Genomic DNA, 19,977 nt, shown 5'->3' with positions numbered 1-19,977 from the left:
GGATACAGTTGTGGGAAAATCAGCTTGGAGAGGATATGTGATTTTTAAGGTTGTTTAGGTATAAAGATAAAGTAAGACTTTGTCATAGGGTTTCTGCAGCACATGGGAACCAAAGTTCCAAGCATGGGTCCCAGATAACAGGAACATATGGGAAGATCCAGACCTCTGTCCTCTGAATGTGGCTTATTTAATGTCCATCCTAAGTAAATAGGAGGCTTAGTACTATGGGAATGAAGTGGCCTCACCCATAGCCATGGGATATTGAGTAAAAAGGAACAAGACAGCTTTCTTGTTCCATGAAGGCAGGGGCAGGCTGAAGAAACTGTCTACAGTAGTGGTCAGGGTAGAAGGTTAAGGAATTAGAGGTATAGGTACACAGAAAGAACGAGCAATTTATAGGGTGGCTTTACTTTACTCTGAGTAGTTCTTACTTGCCTTGCTAGATCAGTTTCTGTGTCTGAACTTTTCTCTATTTCATGGTGAAATAACTCATTAAATAACTAAAGAAAGATAAAATTTGACACACCAAAGTGTAAGCAAGGGAGTGTTACTCAGAAAGCAGAGGAGAAATTTGGTGTGAAAAGACAGCTGTCTTTCCTGGCTCTCTTTAAACATTCCTTACTTTGAAACGTGTTAAGATTATCCAGAGAAAGAGAAATTTGGCTTTGACCACTTATGTCATTTAGTTAAGATTCTTGATGATCTGGAACTCAGATCTGATCCCAGTAGGTTGACAGAGAGCTGTGGTTGGAGTCCATTCTAAATATCTGCTGTGAATCCAGCGTTCTTTTGATGCTTCCTTAGATGGAGAAGGGAGAAAAAAAAAAATGTTTTCTTCTTGTCCTCCTCGTTCCCTTACCCAAAGTCGCAAAGCAACAGAAGGACAATGTAGCAACTACCCCAAGGCCTTTTACTGGGAGGCAGGATCAAATGATTGTTAAAAGCCTTTGGAATTTGACAAGGCTGGATTCACATCCTAGGTCCACAACTTACAAGGTATCTTCAGATGGCTTAACCTCTCTGTCCTTATCTATAAATAGAGGGTTAAATACCTCATGGGGTTCTTGTGAGAATTATGCGAGAAAATATTCTCAAAACATTTGGCACATAGTCAATGCTCAATAAATGGAAGCAGCTGCTCTGGTGATGGTGGTAGAGTTTGTGGTGATACTGAGGATGATAATGCTTTCTCTAAGCTCTTCACCTCTGCTCACTTGCATTTAGTACTATGACATAACACTTAGTATTGTGTAATTGAAGTATGTAGTAATTGAAAGTAATGAATACTGAGCTTTCTGTATTTCTTTGAAGAAGGAATTTATAAGATTCCTATTTGTCTTAATTGTGTTTAATTGTGCTTTTGTGTAAGAAACAATGGATGATATCTCCCTCTGTGTAGAAGAGAATGAGATACCTCCAAGGCATAAAGTTGGGCGGCAGTGTGTACCTACTTTGCAGTCTAGAGCTATGCTTCATTTAGATATACCAAAATAAAAATGCCATAGTTTCTTTCCTTGAAAATCATGTACTTTTCAAGGAAACGTAAATGCATGAAATGGCAGTGCAGTAAATCATCTAGTGCAAAGTTTTATGGTACAAGTTAAGACAGTAAATAGAGAATGGGAGGTAGATGGAATAATTCAAATTAGAGGATATGAATCTGGGTATATATTTAAAGTAAATGAGTTGATTTGGTTACCAAAGAGCTACATGTTGAAAATCAAAAAAGTATTTTCATAGATCTTGACTCATGCTCAGTGATGGTTCTCACTGTGGTCATAAGCCTGACTTTGAATTAACAACATGAATTTAGTCACCAGTGTACTCTTCTTCCCTTCCCAAAACTTTTTTTAAAAAGGTATTTTAACAGGCTTGAGAAGTAGTATGAATTATTTAAGTGCTTTGGTAGTTGACTTTCAGTTCATTTAGTTGATATTTATTGGCTGTCTTGGAATACAGAAATATTGTAGCTGTATTAAGAGGCAGTATGATGTTGCCTGTAGAGCTAGTTGTAAGATCTTGTGACTCAAATCTCCCTGCATCCCAGGTTCTTCATATGTTCAAAATATTATAATAATACTTAGGTCATTTTTCATCTTGTCTGGCATTCTGTTTCTATTTCTTGTGTAGTCTCTGTACACTGAGACTATCATAGCTTCATAAGATATAACCTAGTTGTGATTATCACTGATTTGAAACTGGAGGTATATGCAAAGGCAGTTTTGGTCATTTAGGTTTTGGTCAGTTTAGGCTTTGTTCCAAATTCTTACCCTGTCCTAGAGACTGGCAGTTTGTTCCTAGAAAGAATCTGCTCCATGAAGAGGGTAGGGTGAAACCACCAATTTTTATTGCTTAGTGTGTTGATTGTTATTGCCTGGGTCTCTGTTTATCCTTTCTTAGAAAATCTATGGATACCATGGTAGTAATGGAAACCAGAAGTGAAAAAGAGGATGGATAGCAGACTGTGAATTAGCAAAGCTCCAAAATGCTTTCTAGAATTAGAAAAATATTTAACAATGAAAATATACATTTCTGCAATTATCACTGTGTTTGGAAATAAAGAATTAGCTTGAGGGGAAGTAGGGTGGAAAGTGATTGGAGGACAGTTAAGTAACTCAGTATGTTAGGGTAGTATAACATATGATCATGTATAAGTGCCTTTGGCTCTATTGATTGATATAGATTTGTTTCATGTTAAAGTTAATAAGCTGCTTAATATTTTGAGATGAATAATGAGTCTGAAGTGTCAACTAACTTACACTAAATTACACTTCTAATGAGTGGTAGAGATAAAAATTCAAACTTGGGGCTTTCTGACTGTGAGCTATCTTATTTTCATTTTATTAGGCCAGCTTCGTTTCTCCTTGGCAATCTGTTTTGACCACTGGAAACAAGCCTTTCAAATGCTGTCTTCTCAGCCTCCAGCTTAATTGGGCTTTTAGCTCTTTGATTTTTACAACATCTCCATGTTCAGTTTGTTAGGACCTTTAAGTGTTGACCTTGGCCTAGATAGTTATGCTGGACCACAGTTAAAAAGCATGCCCCAGCAGATACTCAATATTTGAAGAGTTGGCTCCTGAACTACAACTGTCTTACCTGTTTGGACCTAGTTTTTATGTCTTGGATAACCTGTTAACCCTGTTATTATCTGGATCTGTTTTTGCCCAGCTGTTCCAGTATAAGACAGTATAAGATTTAGTGTTGCTTTTTAGGTGATGATTTACTAGAAAGATACAGATTTAGGATTGGGTAGAAGTAACAAATAGCTGTATGACTTTGTCTAAATTTCTTAACCTTGCGTAGAACCTTCGTTTATTCATCTACAGGAAAGGAATAACACCAACTTCTTGGGTTGATCGTGAGAATTAAGTGAAATAACATAAGATGTCAGCTGCCTAAGTATAGCACATCTTGGGCATATAGTAGTGTCCAAGAGATAGTAGTTTCTTTCCCTTTTCTCTGCCTTCTGATCTGCAGTGTTGTCTCTGGACATCTGCTCTAGTCCATCCTCATTTCTTCACTGCACTCCACTGTTGAAAAGCCATAGGGCTTCTCACAACTTTGATCTGCCCCCTCTGATTCTTCTCATGGGGCATAGCCTGACAATTATGTTGAACTCTATGGCTCCTTGGTGATACCTGTTCCAGGTCTCCAGTGGGTTTAGTTGAAAGCATACCATTTAATATGTATTTCTTTTACGTAACTTTTCTCTTTAGGATTCTTTATGCTTCCATTCCCTCGTTCCGACTTGGTCTCTACAGTATTCCCTACTTAAGTATTTCCATTTGTTGTGTTAAATCACCCACAGAGTGTGGGTCTTCAGAACCTACAAACAGAACCATAGAGGAGAAACATTTTTAGAATGTGTAATATAATAGGTCATTGTTTATTACTCTGTTATTTTTATTCTATAAAATAATATTTTAGTCAAATAAAAATTTAGAAGATATTCAATCTCACAAAATAATCAAAGACAAAAACCATAAAGTATCTCTTGTTTAATTAGTAGAAAAATTTGTAATAGTACTCAGTGCTGGTGATTATGCAATTAAGTGATACTCTAGGAAATATCTAGGGACATTGTAAGTCAGAATATACCATAGGCAAAGCAGTTTATAGTTAGGTATTTGGAAATCTGGCTTCCACCTGTGTTCCTCTTCATGTATACACATGTGCATTATGAATCACAATACTTTGATACCCCTCATTCTAGTAGATTTGAGAAATAATCTTAAAGTAATTATCCAAAGTAAATAAAAAGTCATGCAAATTTTAAAATTCATTCTTGTATTATTTGTTATATGTTTTTCCATTTGAAGCCTGCTAACTTTTGTGGAAGGCCCTGGCCCAGTGAAATGTATGAAAAATATATATATTAAAAAAAAAAAACTATAGTCAGAATCTGGCATTTTCATGAAGACTGACATTACTCTATGACCTACTCTGTTTATAATAGCAAAAGAAAAAAAAAAAAAAGAAACAACCTAAATCTCCAACAACAGAAGAATGGACAAATAAATTCTGGTATACTCCTAAAATGGAATACTGTGGAATAATTAAAGGAATAAACTACAACCACATGTATTTCATTTATAAACATTCACATTCATAACATTGAACCAAAAAAGCAATTGTAGGAGGACATCCTTTGTAATACAGAAAGTTTCAAATACGTAAAATAATAAAAATATTGTTTCTTATGATATACTTGTCATATAGTATTTTTATAATACAAATGGTATACTCAACACAAGAAACGGTCACCTCTGGGGAGAAGGAATAAAATGATTTAAGGAGGTCATATAAGGGCTTTAACTATATTTGTAATGTTTAGTATGTACATAAGTGTTCATCATATAATTCTACACATCTTTCTGAATGACTGAAGTATTTCATGATTTCAAAAAAGAAGGATCCACTGACTAATATGAGGACTCAGACTTTTTCAAACATATCCTGTTTTTCAGACTAGATGATAACAAAAATAAAATGGATATATATCTTGGGAAGAAATGGATATATCTTTCATGATGTATAACTTAGACCTGGAACTAAGATATAATTCACTAGTGTAAAGTGAATCTTTTAAAGAAGATGGTAAAATACTAATTTTAATATCAGTATTTAAAAAATTAGCTTAGAGTGTGTGTTCATAAACCTCAGTGTTTATTTTTTAAGAAAACAAAATTTATCCTTTTAATTATTTTTTTCAGAAAACATTTTGTTTTAAACCATTCTTTTCATTTTATATGTGTTAAATCATAAAGTAGTAAACACTGTGGTTTCAAGATAAGTTAGGAATTGTTTACATTCGCTTTTTAAGAATTATGGTATTTTTAGAAGGGACTCTTTGAAATTTAGTCTCTGTGGAAACATTCCTTCTCAGTTTAATTAAGATTTTGAATATGGTTAATCTGTTGTTGATTTAGGAAGAAAGCACTTCGTAAATAAATAGCTAGGCTTTATGAATTTTAGCTGAGTGTTATACTGACATGACTGATGGTAATGGAGCTAAATATTTAAGATGTTTGCCATGAGGTGCTATTAATTTCAAAGTTATTTGAATGCAAGGGTTATCATGATGGAGAAAACCTTCAAAGAAATTGCTAATTGAAAAATAAATGATTTTAATTTTCGTTGGAGTTTCATTTTAATCCATCAGCCTTATGATTTACATTCTTGTATTTCAGGGAAAGGTGGCCCAGACAGCATGTATGTCAGCTTGCAAGCATTTAGCCACATCCTTGATGCAACTTTTGCTGGAAGCTGAAGTAAGGCAGCTCACCTTGGGAGCATTACAGCAGTTCAACTTGGATGTCAGAGAATGTGAACGTAAGACAGTAAACCATCTCTTCACTTATTTGTTTTACCTGCATATTCACTTCTGTGGAAAAAAAAAGTTTTAGGTCTGTGGGGTTTTGGTCCTAATGGAGTCAAAGAGTACTAGAAATAAGAGTCTGTCACCAAGTTAATTTGAACACCCAAGAGTGCCTAGGCCCATATGTAGAACAAAGAAGATCCCTAGCATGGAAGTTTGCAGTCTAGAGGAGGATACAAGGCAGACATGCATTTAATACACACCAAAGAAAACCTGATTAGTTTAAAGACTTCAAAGAATGCAGTTCTCAACCATTTCCTTTTTATGTTGTATTTGAAAACTATTTTTTCATCTTACCTGCAAACTCTTCTTAGTCTAAAGAACAAATGGAGTATGCATTTATCAGTCAGAAATGCTTTCTATGACAGGTAGAAACAGAAAACCTTAGACAGAGTGGTTAAACTAAATAGGTTTTATTTTTCTCAGAGGCAGTGAGTTGCTGTATTAGTTTAGTTGCTCAGTGATGTCATCAAGGACCCAGGCTCTTTTGTTCCCTCTCTTCTGTCATACTTAGAATTTTCCTCCTCATACATATTATAGTCAGAAGGGACTCACATTCAATACAGGAGGGAGGTGCCAGCATCACCTATTTTTTTATTAAAAAAATTAAAATCTTTTCAGTAAACCCCTAACAAACTTCCCTGTGTGTCTCATTGGTCAAAATATAGTTGTGTGGTTGCCTCCAGCTCTCAGGGAGACTGGGAGATTGAGTATCTGGCAAAGAGAAAGAGGAGCATCATTATTGACATAGTTGACTTATCATGAATTGTCTACTTGGAATTAAACACAAAACCAGGCTCTAGTTAGCGAGGAAGAAGGAACAAATGAAGAGTGTTGTGGTGTTCATTGTGCCATCAGTGAGAAATGAAAATGAACAAAAATGATATGACTCCTGGAAACTTTTTTCTGATTCTAGGAAAATTAAAATAGTGGAAAATTACATGAGTCTGCTAATACTTCTGCCCCACCTCTTACTTTTTTTTACTGTTTATTGGTTTCCCTTGGTTGACTTTTTTTTTTTTCTGGCCACACCACACAGCTTGCAGGATCTTAATTCTCTGATCAGGGATTGAACCTGGGCCCCCTGCAGTGGAAGCACGGAGTCCTAACCACTGGACTGCCAGGGAATTCTCCCACTTGGTTGACTTCTGATGGCTGGAAATTAAGGCTTAACTGGCTATGCTATTTTTAATTAATTAATTAATTAATTAATTAATTAAGACTTCAAGTTCCAGCCATCACAGAGTAACAAGTATCAAGGTCACCCTTCTGCCATAAACAGCTATAAAACTGGATAAACTATGAAACAACTTTTTTCATGCATTAGGCAGCAGAGAGCACAAGGCTATGATCCTTCAGAGGGGAAATGCACAAGGTAAGCTTGACATTTTCTCTTGTTTTCTGTCTGGGGGCACTATCCAAACACAGCACAGGAAAGTAGAGCCCGAATAAAAAGCAGTGTTTTGCACAGAAACCCCCCCCAGAAATTGGCTTATAGGACTGTTGAGGCAGCTTAGGTTTGTGGAGAAAGGTACCTGAGAGCAAGGAGTTGTTTAAAGCAGTTGCTCCAGAAATCTGCATTGGAGAGCCCTTGAGTCTTTGATCAAAAACCAAGTTGCCATGTGTGGTGTGAAACTCTGGAAGGCTTAGCGGAGAATAGCCACTGAGGATCTATGAGCTGAATAGGAATGCCAGTGGTCACAGAGTGCTAGGAAACACTGGAATTCTGACCTGCCAGAGTGGAGGGACCACCTTAACATATTGTGCATTCAGTAATACCCCAGAAGGTTAGGCATTAAGAATGCTATTCAAGCTCTAGAGTAAGAGCTAATCTTGAGCCACCCTAATAAAGTCTAATAAGAAGATTTGACAAGATAAAGGTAATCTGCCAGTAAAATAACTGCCTGCCAAAACACTCAACAATCTTTGAAGGAAGAGGAACATGAAAAAGTTTTCAGATTCTCAACCATATAGCATCTACAATTTCACATCAAAAAACTAAAATTCGACATACAAAGAAGTAGGAAAATATGACCCATAACAGAAGAAAAAAATAAACAATAGAAATAAACCCACTGATTATACAAATGTTGAAAATAGTGGACAGGGCCTTTAAAACACTAAATATAAATATATTCAATAACTTAAAGGAAAAAATGGACATAATGCATGACTAGAGGAAATATTTTCCAGGTCTGATAAAAAAAAAGTATTAACTCACTGATTCAAAAAGCTCAAGAAATCTTTAGCAAGATAAGCATATAGCCACACCCAGGCACATTATGGTCAGATTGCTAAAAATAACAGCAATAAAAGAGAAAATCTTAACAGCAGAAGAAAAGACACATTACATAATAAAGAGCAGTGATAAGAATTACTGCTAATTTCTTATCAGAAACAGTGCAAACCAGGAGGCAGTAGAGGAACATCTTTAAAATCCTGAAAGAATGAAAAAAAAAAAAAAGCCTGTTAACCTTAACCTGAAAACTCTTTATCTTGTGAAAAATATCCTTCAAGCATAAAGGTAAAATATAGACATTTTCAAATAAACAGAAGTTGAGAAAATTTGTCACCAGAAGATCTATACCACAACACATTTAAAAGGTAGTTTTTCAAGCTGAAAGGAAATTATACTAGATGTCAGCCCAGCTCTACAGTGCAGATTACATTGTTCAAAGATGTCTACCACAATATCTCTTTTCCTAGAATCTTGATACTACCTTATTAAGAATTAACATCTATTAGAGGGAAATGCACAGTACTGTATGCATATTCAAAATTATTTAATTGAAAAAAAAGGTATCAACCTCTAATTTCCCTTCTGTTGAATCTGGGCAAGCTGTGACTTGATTGTAACCAATAGAATGTGGCAGAAGTGGCCTTTGTGACTTCTGTGGCTGGATCATAAAAGGCAGTGCAGCCTCCGTCTCCTTAGTTAGCTGCTGTATAAAAAGTCCCACTACTCTGAAGCCTCCATGCTGTGAGGAAGCCTAAACCAGCTCACTTGGAGAGACCACATGGAGGAGCTCTGATACGTAACATTTAAAATTTTATGCTGTTGGTACTGTATTTTGTTGCATTCCTTTAAATAGTGCTAGGTTTTGTTCTGACCTGGATTTACTTTACTTGGTTGGATCCTTTCAAGGTTTGCTTTTTCGTTTATATTGGGTCTAGAGCAGCCTTTCGTCTAGGTCATATTTAAATCCCAAATCTAAAGCAATGCCGTTTTGAAGGATTCTAGGCCGTGCCCCAGGTATCTGAAGATCTTTCAACTCTGGCTGATGGAAACCCAAAGTATGCCCAGCTCTATAAGAGCTCCACAAATTATTCTGCCTATTCCTCTCTGGTGATTCTTTCCCCAGCCTTGGGTAGTTTCTTCTCATACATGCACAGATTAGTACTCAGCCACATATTCAGTGGGAGTCTTTTGCAGTTTTCCTTTTGCAGCTCCCTCCATCTAGTCATTGGCCCTGCAAATACTAGCTGCCTTGGCATTCTGGACTATAATCTCTGACTTTTCAACTCAGACTGCCATGCTTTGTTTGTGTTCCTTCCCTTTGTCCGCTATGTATCACACCCCAGAAACTGCTGCTAGATATGCTCACCTGGTTTGTTTTCTTTCTTTCAGGGATCAGAGCCCTGCATTGATTGTTGTCTAATATCTAAAACCATTCTTTCAGATGCTTTTTCCAGTTTTCCAGGCTTTTCTTTTTTTTCCAGTGGGAAGATGTCTTCTTCCTATTACTCCATCATGAAATTAAGTGAATTCCATCATGAAATTAAGTGAATTCCATCATGGAATTAAGTAAATATCTTTTCAAGGTTTTTCTTTTTTTTTTTAATAAATTTATTTTATTTATATATTTTTGGCCGCATTGGGTCTTCGTTGCTGGGCGCGGGCTTTCTCTAGTTGCGGTGAGCAGGGGCTACTCTTTGTTGCAGTGCGGGGGCTTCTCATTGAGATGGCTTGTCTTGTAGAGCACGGACTTTAGGCGCACAGGCTTCAGTAGTTGTGGCTCATGGGCTCTAGAGCGCAGGCTCAGTAGTTGTGGTGCACGGGCTTAGTTGCTCTGCAGTATGTGGGATCTTCCTGGACCAGCACTCGAACCCGTGTCCCCTGCATTGGCTGGCGGATTCTTAACCACTGCACCACGAGGGAAGCCCAAGGTTTTTCTTTATTAATTTTATTTTTTATAGAAGTAATACCTGCTCTTTGTGGAAATTCGGGGGGGAAAAGTAACAAAAAAATTATGATCTCATCATTCAGAAATAAGAACAATTCCAGGGCTTCTCTGGTGGTGCAGTGGTTGGGAGTCCACCTGCCATTGCAGGGGACACGGGTTCGAGCCCTGATCCAGGAAGATCCCACATGCCGCGGAGCAGCTGGGCCTGTGCGCCGTGGCTGCTGAACCTGCGCTCTAGAGCTGGCGAGCCACAGCTGCTGGGCCCGTGTGCCACAACTGCTGAAGCCCATGCGCCTGGAGCCTGTGCTCCGCAGCAAGAGAGGCCACAGTAGTGAGAGGCCCGTGCACCACAATGAAGAGTAGCCCCCGCTCGCCTAAACTTGAGAGAGCCCGCGCGCAGCAGCGAGGACCCAACACAGCCATAAATTAATTAATTAATTAATTAAATTTTTAAAAAAGGACTGGTATCTGAGATTTTTAAAAAAAGAAAGAAAGAAGTACAATTCCAGGAATTACATCCAGACATGATAACATCCAGCAGCCACAGAATTGTTTCTAGAAGCCATCCACTGGATTCCTTGCATCTCGTTAGCCAGAATTGTTTTACATGGCTCTGTCTTAACCAATTACTTCCCAGGAGAATGAAAACATAATGATTGGCTAAACCAGTCAAGATTGATTCTTAATGTTGAATACGAAGTCATCATTTTCTGAGTCTTGAGGAATAGTAGAACCTCATTCTGATATAAATAAAAGGGAGAAAAAGGCTTTGGGGTAGGTGACCAACCATACCAATGGTTGAACAGCAAAGCCTGATGAATGATTGGGAATAACTCAATCAAAATGATTGCATTTTTGGTAGAGCTAAAAGGTAAAGAGAGATGGAGGGTAATAAGCTAAAATATGTGAGCCTTGAGGAAGAGGAGTAATGATCTGAGAGAAGCACCGATGAATAAGGAAAATGCCCATCTTATAGCCTGATTCTGAAGTACATTTTTTGTAGAAGAATGAACAGCTTCTATTTTAGAGAACTATAGGCGAATTGGCACCCTTAGCAGAGAGCCAGCTTTCAGTTGACTAAGAGGTAGAGAGATCATTTAATGAAAAGGTGGAAACTATGAAAATAGTTTGTTAACTATGGCAGAGGGGTTCCAGAGAGCCAGTGTCTTGCCTGAAAAGCCATTCAATATTTGTAATAGCCTTTCAGACTTAGGATCAGCTTGACACTAACATTTGTGAGGCATGGCAGTGCCTCTAATAACCATATTACCACTGAAATTTTTTCCCATATATTTAGAGCCACTAAGGTTCATTGATTTAGAATTTAATGTTTCATTTCTGATTGGCATTAATTTGTCTGTCAAAAAACTTTCCATGGACACTTATTTTAATTTAAAAGAAAGAATTCTATGTCTTTTGCTATACCATCCCCCTCATTTTCTTCTTTACATGCTCAGTGGTCTATAAAAAATCTTAAAGAAATGATACATAAGATTCACATAACTATACAGAGGCGTATAAAAGCAGCCCCAAATGACAAGATAATTAACACTTACATCTTTCTACCCAGTGGTGTGTACATGAGGTATTTTTGCTATTGTCTGTGAGTCATTGGAAGAACTGTGTATAGGTCCTGAAAGAAATAAAACTTTGGCCAAGATAGAATGTGAATGTATCTTGAGTGTTTGACTCTGAGGCCTGGGCTGCCACTTTGCTAGATCCCAAATACATACAGGAATTATATGCATGCAAGCCTGAGATATTCAGCTAGTATAGTGTACTCATTAAGAACACAGATTTGAGGGTCAGCTCCATCAGATGTTCAAGTCACCACTTCTTTTTAGTGTGACCATATATAAATTATTTAACCTCTCACAGCCCCATTTATGAAATAGGAATAATAATAGAACCTAATATTACAGGAATGGGGGTCAGAATTAAATGAGATAATGCATAAAAGGGTTTATTCCATGGCTGGAAAAACATTAAATATGCAATAAGGAGTAGCTTCACCTGTTATCATTATCAGCAGCAACAACAACAGCAGTAATAAATATACAGCAACTCTCAGAAGGTCTTTTGCAGACCATGCAGACCTTTGTCTGTAGTTTGTGAATCAGTTAGGTTTGGAGATGCCCTTTTATTCAGTGTAAGTTTTGCTTTTTGTAGTTATCTGTTGAGCTTCTGTAGTTGTTCTGAAAGTTATCATCCAGAACTGATGATTTTCTAATTCTCAGCCTATGCTTTTGCAAGAAATCAATTAGTTAGCTCAGATGTTTACTAGAGATGGTAACTACTGCTTTGGATACCACTATCTAATAGGAGTGTTGTTGATTCTTACTGACAGGCTAATCAAACCAAGTACCTTTATGGTGAAGATTATTAGGATTTAGGAGATGTGAAGAAAATATTCCTTTCCCTCTAAAAATTGACAGTGACCTCTGGGTATTTCTGCTCTGTATGAATTTCATCTTATATCTCCATATGTTCATATATCTTATATTTGGTTTTGGATATTGGAACACTGGATCCCAACACAGAAACTGGATTTTAAATACTAGCAGGTCTTGATGACCTAATACTTACCTCCTTGATCAAACCTGGGCTACTGTAGCATTCATGTACTAGGATGTTCAGTCTGTGTCTGGATTTGGAATTTCCAAACCTTTTTCTTTGTATATTCTAAAAATAAGGAGGTCTAGGTTCATATTCCAGCTCACCTACTTTTTAACAGCGCTAATTCAGTAATCTGTTCATTTATTCAACAAATATATGTGGAGCCCCTACCCCTACTTTGCATGGTACTACATGCAAAGTACCATGCTGGAAGCTTGAGAAAAAATGGGAAACCATTGATGTTAAATAGGAGAGTGACTTGATTAGATTTGTGCTTTTGGAAGGAACTCTGCAATTTATCAGGGGCCTCAGAGATCAGTTATAAGGCTGTTGCAGTAATCCATGATGGAGATGATTTGGAAGCTTCAGCATATTTATGCATCATAATTCAAGCCATTGGAGTGAATAAATCAACTCATCTACCCTCCCTGAGTCCATCAGTAAACTAGAAATATTAATCCCTGCTATAGTTTTCTCACAGTATTGTTATGAAGTCAAATAAGATACTATGCATAAAATCATTTGTAAACAGCCATGGAAATTTTATTTATTACAGTTATCATTTCTTTATGCATATGCTTTCATGTGTTTTTGTCTTATTTTCTTTCCCACTTCCATTGTTATATGGTTTATAATGTTAAATATTTCAGTTTTTAGTTGTCTGCTCATGTTCCTATATTATTCAAAGGATTGGCATATTAAAAATATAATATAATTAATCCAAATCCAGGGGACATTTGGTTGTGAGGAAATACAGCAGCAATTGCATCTTTTAAAATTTAGTGTAATCCATCTTTTCGCAGGGCCCATCGCCTTTTGCACAGAATAGACTGAGTCCCTGTACAGAAAGGTAATAGAATGCATCTTGCCAAATTCTCAGTTCTTTGATGGTCAAGTTAATCTGAGCTTGGGAACAAGGACTCCAAAGCCTTCCATTTCACCCTTCTTACCATAATAGCCCTTACTTTACAGGTCAGGAAACCAATGTGGAGAATCTGCCTAAACTCAGGATTTAATGAAACAACTTCAAAGTAGATTCATGATCTCACTGAGCCTACTATGATATAAAATATTAGCAGAACACCATTTGTCACTTAACTCCATAGACCCCACTCTAACTGAAAGATCAGATTGCTTTCTGCATCCCTAGAGAAGTAGTTTTAGCTCAAGGCTAAAAAAAAGTCAGGACCTAATACTCCAGGACTGAGAAGTTTGAATTTTCCAACTCGTAGTATATATTCACTAAAAAAAATGGCTGCAAGTTCCCTTGTGTGGTATCCAAGAGGCTCTCCCCTGACTCAGGTGTGAGATGTTTTAGCAAATCTTAATCAGGCAAACCTTAATAGGCTTGCTTATGATTTTGCACTGGGGCTTCTGAACTAAGGAATCTTTGTAAAGCATTCTCTCTGAACCCTAAGTACCAGGCCCAAACACCTGCCATTTGGGTAACTGTATTCACTTATTTTTATTTTCTCCATTACTTGAGCCCAGCTGTCCTTGACTCTCCACGTCCATATAGTTAATTATCCACCATTGGTCACTCCCCATAAGAGTCTGTCTTAAGCTTTCAGGCATTCCTTTACCAATCTCTTCCTGGTGTGAGGGAGACAGAAGAGAAGTGAGTCCTCAGGACCCTGGTCAGAAGCCTAAGGGAAACAAATGTGACAGGTCTTACTATCATTCTTCTCTTGCAGCCTTTGAAGTTTACATTTTGCAAAAGGAGTTTTGGTCCTTAATAACTAAGCCAGTACTAAACCCAAACTGCATCAGCCTACCAAACAAACTGTTAAAGTGACTACCAGCTCGTACATTAAATCAAGCCTCTCCAATGAGATGCCCAATAGTAATTAATTTGTCATTCAAAATTATGTTTAGTCATCCTTGAATAACTAGTACAAAATGCGTATCCACACAGGTTTGGTTTTTTTTCCTGCGATTTCTTAGAAAACTCTTACATTCCCTTCTGAGTATAATTCTTTTCTCCCCTACTCTTATTTTGCAGATCACCCTTGAGCCCATGTTGTGTTTAGGTCCTAGTCACAGGACAAGATTCAGTAAGAGGTAGAGCAGAGCAGAGTGCTACCCTTCTCTGGCAAGGGAGATACAATAGAAAGCATTCTGGAGAAGGCTGAGGGATCAAAGTTTCACAATTTCGCTTAGCACCCTTGCATTTATCAAGGAAATATGGTAAAAGTATGAAGACAGCTGGTGTATCAGTTCATAGATCAGTTTGTGCTCTTGATTTTCAGCTCACCCAGCCATCCAGCTGCAGACAGAAGGGGATTATTATAGTAGTGCCTCACGATGGTTCTGTGTTTCCTTGGATTTTTGAGCTATGCATTCTAGCAAGGACCAGAGTGCCCCATTTTCATTGTAAGTTGCCCAGTGTTATTAAAAGCTTTCACATGAAAGCTTTCCATATTCTTCAGTTTCTTTAAATTGAGCAATGGCAGGACAACCTAGTCCTCCAAAGCTTCACCCTCAATGGGAACTTGTTCCCAGGTGACTTAAGATAATACCTTAATTATGAGCTTGGCTGCCACATTCCACAGACTGTTGACTTCTCATCCTGGGAAATGAAAGGATGTCTTAATGCCCTTTTCCCTGCCATCACCTGTTAACGAGTTCCAAATATTCTACATTTTCTCTAAAGTCTTTGTTTTGCCAGCTCAATCCCTAATAATCTGTCTTAATTAAATTATGTTTATTTGCAAGGAACAAAAATTTATTCAAAACAGTTCAAGAAAAGAGGAGGGCTTATTTTGAATATATGGATTTCATAGGATCCAAGAAAAAGGTAAACAGCAGATCATGTCTGCACACTCCTGTCTCCTTAGCCTCTAGCACAGTGCCTGACATATGGTACTTGATTAATAAATACTTGTTGAATGAATAAAAATGACTCAATTAGCAGCTACCTAAGTTTCTGGATCTTTTTGGTCAGCTCTGAAGATGGAAGGGAGTAGAAGTAGGAAGTGGCTTGGGATGGCAGTCATGTGATATGAATAGCAAGGATGTAGTTGGAATCCTAAGAAATACTCTCTTAGGAGGATGTACAATTGGCAACTTGAGTACACATATCCTACCACCAACTTCTATGGATTATCAAGCCATTCTTGCCACCAACAGTCAATTCTCAATATACCATCTGTATAATATATAATAATTAAAATCAGAGGTAATAAAAACAGATTGACCTTTGAAACCAATCTGTTTCTATCATCTCTGATTTTTGTTATTATATATTATATTTAGTAGTTTGGGCATACTGTATTCCTCTTCTTTTTTTTTTTTTTTTTTTTTTTTTTTTCTTTTTGCGGTATGTGGGCCTCTCACTGTTGTGGCCTCTCCCGTTGCGGAGCACAGGCTCCGGATGCGCAGGCCCAGCGGCCATGGCTCACGGGCCCAGCCGCTCCGCGGCATATGGGATCCTCCCAGACCGGGGCACGAACCCGTATCCCCTGCATCGGCAGGCGGACTCTTAACCACTTGCGCCACCAGGGAGGCCCTGTATTCCTCTTCTTAACCTCAGTATCTTTATTTATAAAATGAAGTTACAATTATACTCTCTCACAGACTTGTTGAGATGATTAAGTGAGTAACGCATAACAAATGCTCAGTGACTGCTAGCTGCCATCCTCATTGTCAAGTATCATTATCATCATCATCAGAAAGAGTACTAAGCTGGAAGGAAAGTTGTATTATAACCTCAGTTTTGCCACCAACATGCTGTGTGATCTTGGGAATTCATTAAACCTGTTTGGGCTTTGGGCTTCTAATTTATAATATGGGAACACTTGGCTAGATGATTTCTGAGTTTCCATTTAGTTCTAAGACATTACAGTTTATCATGGGAGGGAAGACTGTGTGGATATTTTCATGTGTATGGAAAGTTGTTTTAAAAATTAAATGAGATAATGCATATGAAATGCTTTACAGATCCTAATACACATATATTTGTAACCACTAGTAAATATTAAATATGTTTATTATAGTTTTAATTATAGTTATGTATGATAACATGTTCATCAGGGACCTAGAGTATATGGAAGCAGAAAGCAGGCTTTGAGTGATTGCCATCAGGGGCTCATAAATTTAATGACCATTGGAATAGGGTCAGTAATTTTTTTGCCTCAAAGAAACTTTCTCTGTAACTGTTCTCAGAGTCTGCTTTATGATATTTACTTTTGGATAATATTAGTTTAGGAAGAAAGCAAACTGTCTAGTGAAGACCTAAAGCACTGTAGTATCCTGTAGAAATGTCAATGTGGTTGTGGATAAGATCAGGGTTGCCATGATGAAACGTGTTACTTAAGCAGTCCTGAATTTCAGAAGAGTCTAAAGAGTATGAATACATTTCTTTTGGAAACTTAGTTATTAGGACATGAGTACTAATATAGTACTGATATGACAGATAGATTTAAAGAAGACAAGTTGGCTTTCTGTGAGATATACTTCAATCTTAGAAATGTTAAATTGTTGTAGCAACTGGTATCATTACATGCTGTGGGATTCTTGTGAAAAGTTTTGAATTTAAATTTAAATACTTCCTTTCCAATTAAAGTATATATTTTCTGTTTTATCAGAACAACACTTTTCAAGTTGTATCTTAATTATCTTAATTGTACCTCTGCAATTCTTAAAAAGAGAGCCATTTTAAGAATATAGGGTTTGAAGAGAGACAAATGGAAAAAGTTTGAGCCCAGTAAAATTTTAAACCTCATCTCCCTAGGTTATATCAAAATAACAGATGCCTCCTTCGTTTGAGGATATGTAATGCCTGAAGATGCAAATTTCCTGTTCTAGACTACTGAAGGACATTTTGTGTGTTTCAGTATCATTGATTTCAGATCCTTTAGCTTCTATCCTCAGCCTCATCTTTCTGAATTATAATTTTAAAACAAGCTTTCCCATTCTGCCTTCTTCCATCTGAGAAACATTAAGGTAAAAAGATTGATGATAGACTTCGAGTTTGTATGCAGAAAAATAAACTTGCTTCCTATAATTTGCAGTGTTCTGCACATGTGAAAATCTAAGGATAATTAGTTATTATTGCTTTAATGTGATGGAGACGATAACTTGTTCTATGAGACAAGCTCTATGGCTAATGAATTTTGTCTTTTAGTTGATTGGTTAATGGAATCAGAAAAAATATTTTTTGTTTCTTCTTTACAAAAATGCTTTCATTCTCTACTGGAAATGGATATAGGGATTTGGGTAGCCAGTCTTTGTTAGAGCACATCCTTCTTTATTTATTTTATCATTTGTTTTCCCCTTTTCTCAGTTATGTTCTGTATTCTTGTTTCTATTCTCATTTTGATTCAATATTTGCAGTGAAACTTACAAATTTGAAAGGGAGAATCATTAAGTTGGCAATTATATATGTATATATATTATATATAGTTATAGTTATCAACATTTCATTCATTCTCTTCATTCCTTGTTTTCTCTGCAAGACCTGGAACACTGTAGATATTCTATACAAGAAACCAGATTTAAAACTCAAGTGCAGTGGGAATTTGTAGGATGAAAATAGAGGCCATAGTCTGGTACTTTCTTAGGCCCACAGCTCTCAGTCAATCTATGCAAAAGCTTCCCCAGAAACTTATGGATTGTATGGCTTTGTCTCTCTCCCACTTCCCAGGCCCTTACCAATTCTTTTTAAAAGCAGGATTGAGCTTGGATTCTCAGATCTAAAATGGTGTGGGAAGAGCACAAACTGCAGATATCTTCCTTCTGTCAAAAATAGGCAGTACAAAGCCCTGCTTTGTTTGCTGTTGTCATGCAAGGTGCTATGCTATTATGCTATGTTATTATGATGTGCCTTTCTTAGCCATGAAAAACCCAAACAGAGGGCTTCCCTGCCATTTAAATGGCCATGTCACTTCTCTTTGACTGTGGATGATGGACCCTGTACCCTCTGGAAGGACTTTTCTCAGACATGGATCAGTGAGTAGTGCCCACTCAGCAGTTCTTTTGGTTTATGAGCTGAAGTTCCTTGAATTCCAGGAGATAAGGCAGTCATTGTCTCTCTGAACCCATTGCCAGACACCCAGTCATTTGATAGTAGGTGCTGCCAACCTGAGCAGTGAAGGCGGGCAACCTCCTCTTCCTCACCATGGCCTAAGATGCCATCCTTGTCAAGCGAATGGAGATGGATCATGCTGCTCTTGTTATATATCACTGTCAAACCCTGCTATTGGCTTCCAGAGATTGGCCAACAGAGACAAAGTACTTTTTCTGGTAGCAAATGTTACCTTGGGTTGTTTGTGAGGCATTTAAGTGATGAGGAAGTACAAAGGACCTGCTACGTGAAGAATCATAATACCCAGTTAAGCTTCTTTATCTGTGGCAAACCTCCCAATACCCTAAATTCTGTTTGGCTGTTTGGTAAATGCGGTACTTATCCCAGCTCTAAATAAGGACAGTGACTGATTCCTCTTAGAAACTGTTTAGATTTTTCTTGGAGACCTTACACACTTTGGGAGTTTCAGGGACTAGAAAGATTAAGAAATGCCATTTCAAAGAAGAAAAAGTTTAAAAATATATTGTGGTTATTGCTGTTTTCCTATTACTTAAGCCTGGTTCCAGACTCAGTAAAAAGACTTTTCCTAAAGTTAAAGGAGTATGTTATAACAATTTCATAATCTCCAAAGCCTTTTTACTATTCCTTTATTAGAAACTTTATAAAACAATGATTTAAAAATTTTCATTAATCCTCATGATTTGCTTGAAAACACCCAGAAGCATTTTCATGGAGAAATGAGCCCATTGAAACAATAGCTTGTCTTAATCATTGCAAACCAGAGACCTTACCTCACCATTAGCACCAGAGCAACGTATGGCCGTCTCTTTCTGCTATATCAGCTAGCTACAAGCATCACCTCAGCTGAAAATTATTTCTTTAGCACTGCTACCTCATTCCATCAAGCCATTTGCACCTCCCTTTTACTCACATAGGCTAAAATCCTAATGTTTGTAGTAAGCCAGACTCTCCCAGGAATATCTGATGCATTCACTGCTCTTGTCTCCAAGTGTTTACACTGGGACATTTTATATATTTTATATTTTCTTTGGCCCTCACTTCATGTCTTTGGGGCTGAGGCCAGTAAACTATTTATTTTAACTGGGCCATTTTATAGGGTGTAAACCAGGAAATCATATTAAATACCATGTCTATTTAAAAATTATTATAATAGTTGAAAGTTGACAGACTTCTACTCAGGCCTACAAGAAATTCCTGTAACATTCTAGCCACCTGCTGCCTTTAGGTGGAACAGTACCTTATACATCTTAAAA

The 19,977-nt window shown here is 37.2% G+C and overlaps 1 protein-coding gene across 1 annotated transcript in view; it reads left to right on the top strand.

Moving 5' to 3' along the window:
* EXOC6B (exocyst complex component 6B) overlaps positions 1 to 19,977 on the top strand; it is a 730,763-nt gene that overhangs the window by 525,201 nt on the left and 185,585 nt on the right. The window contains exon 19 of the mRNA XM_060118019.1: positions 5,691 to 5,832. Coding sequence (XP_059974002.1) covers positions 5,691 to 5,832 — 142 coding nt within the window. The remainder of the gene's footprint in view (positions 1 to 5,690; positions 5,833 to 19,977) is intronic.

The sequence above is a fragment of the Mesoplodon densirostris genome, chromosome 14 (assembly GCF_025265405.1).
Source record: "Mesoplodon densirostris isolate mMesDen1 chromosome 14, mMesDen1 primary haplotype, whole genome shotgun sequence".
NCBI lineage: Eukaryota > Metazoa > Chordata > Mammalia > Artiodactyla > Ziphiidae > Mesoplodon > Mesoplodon densirostris.
This window is presented reverse-complemented; position numbering and strand designations above follow the sequence as displayed.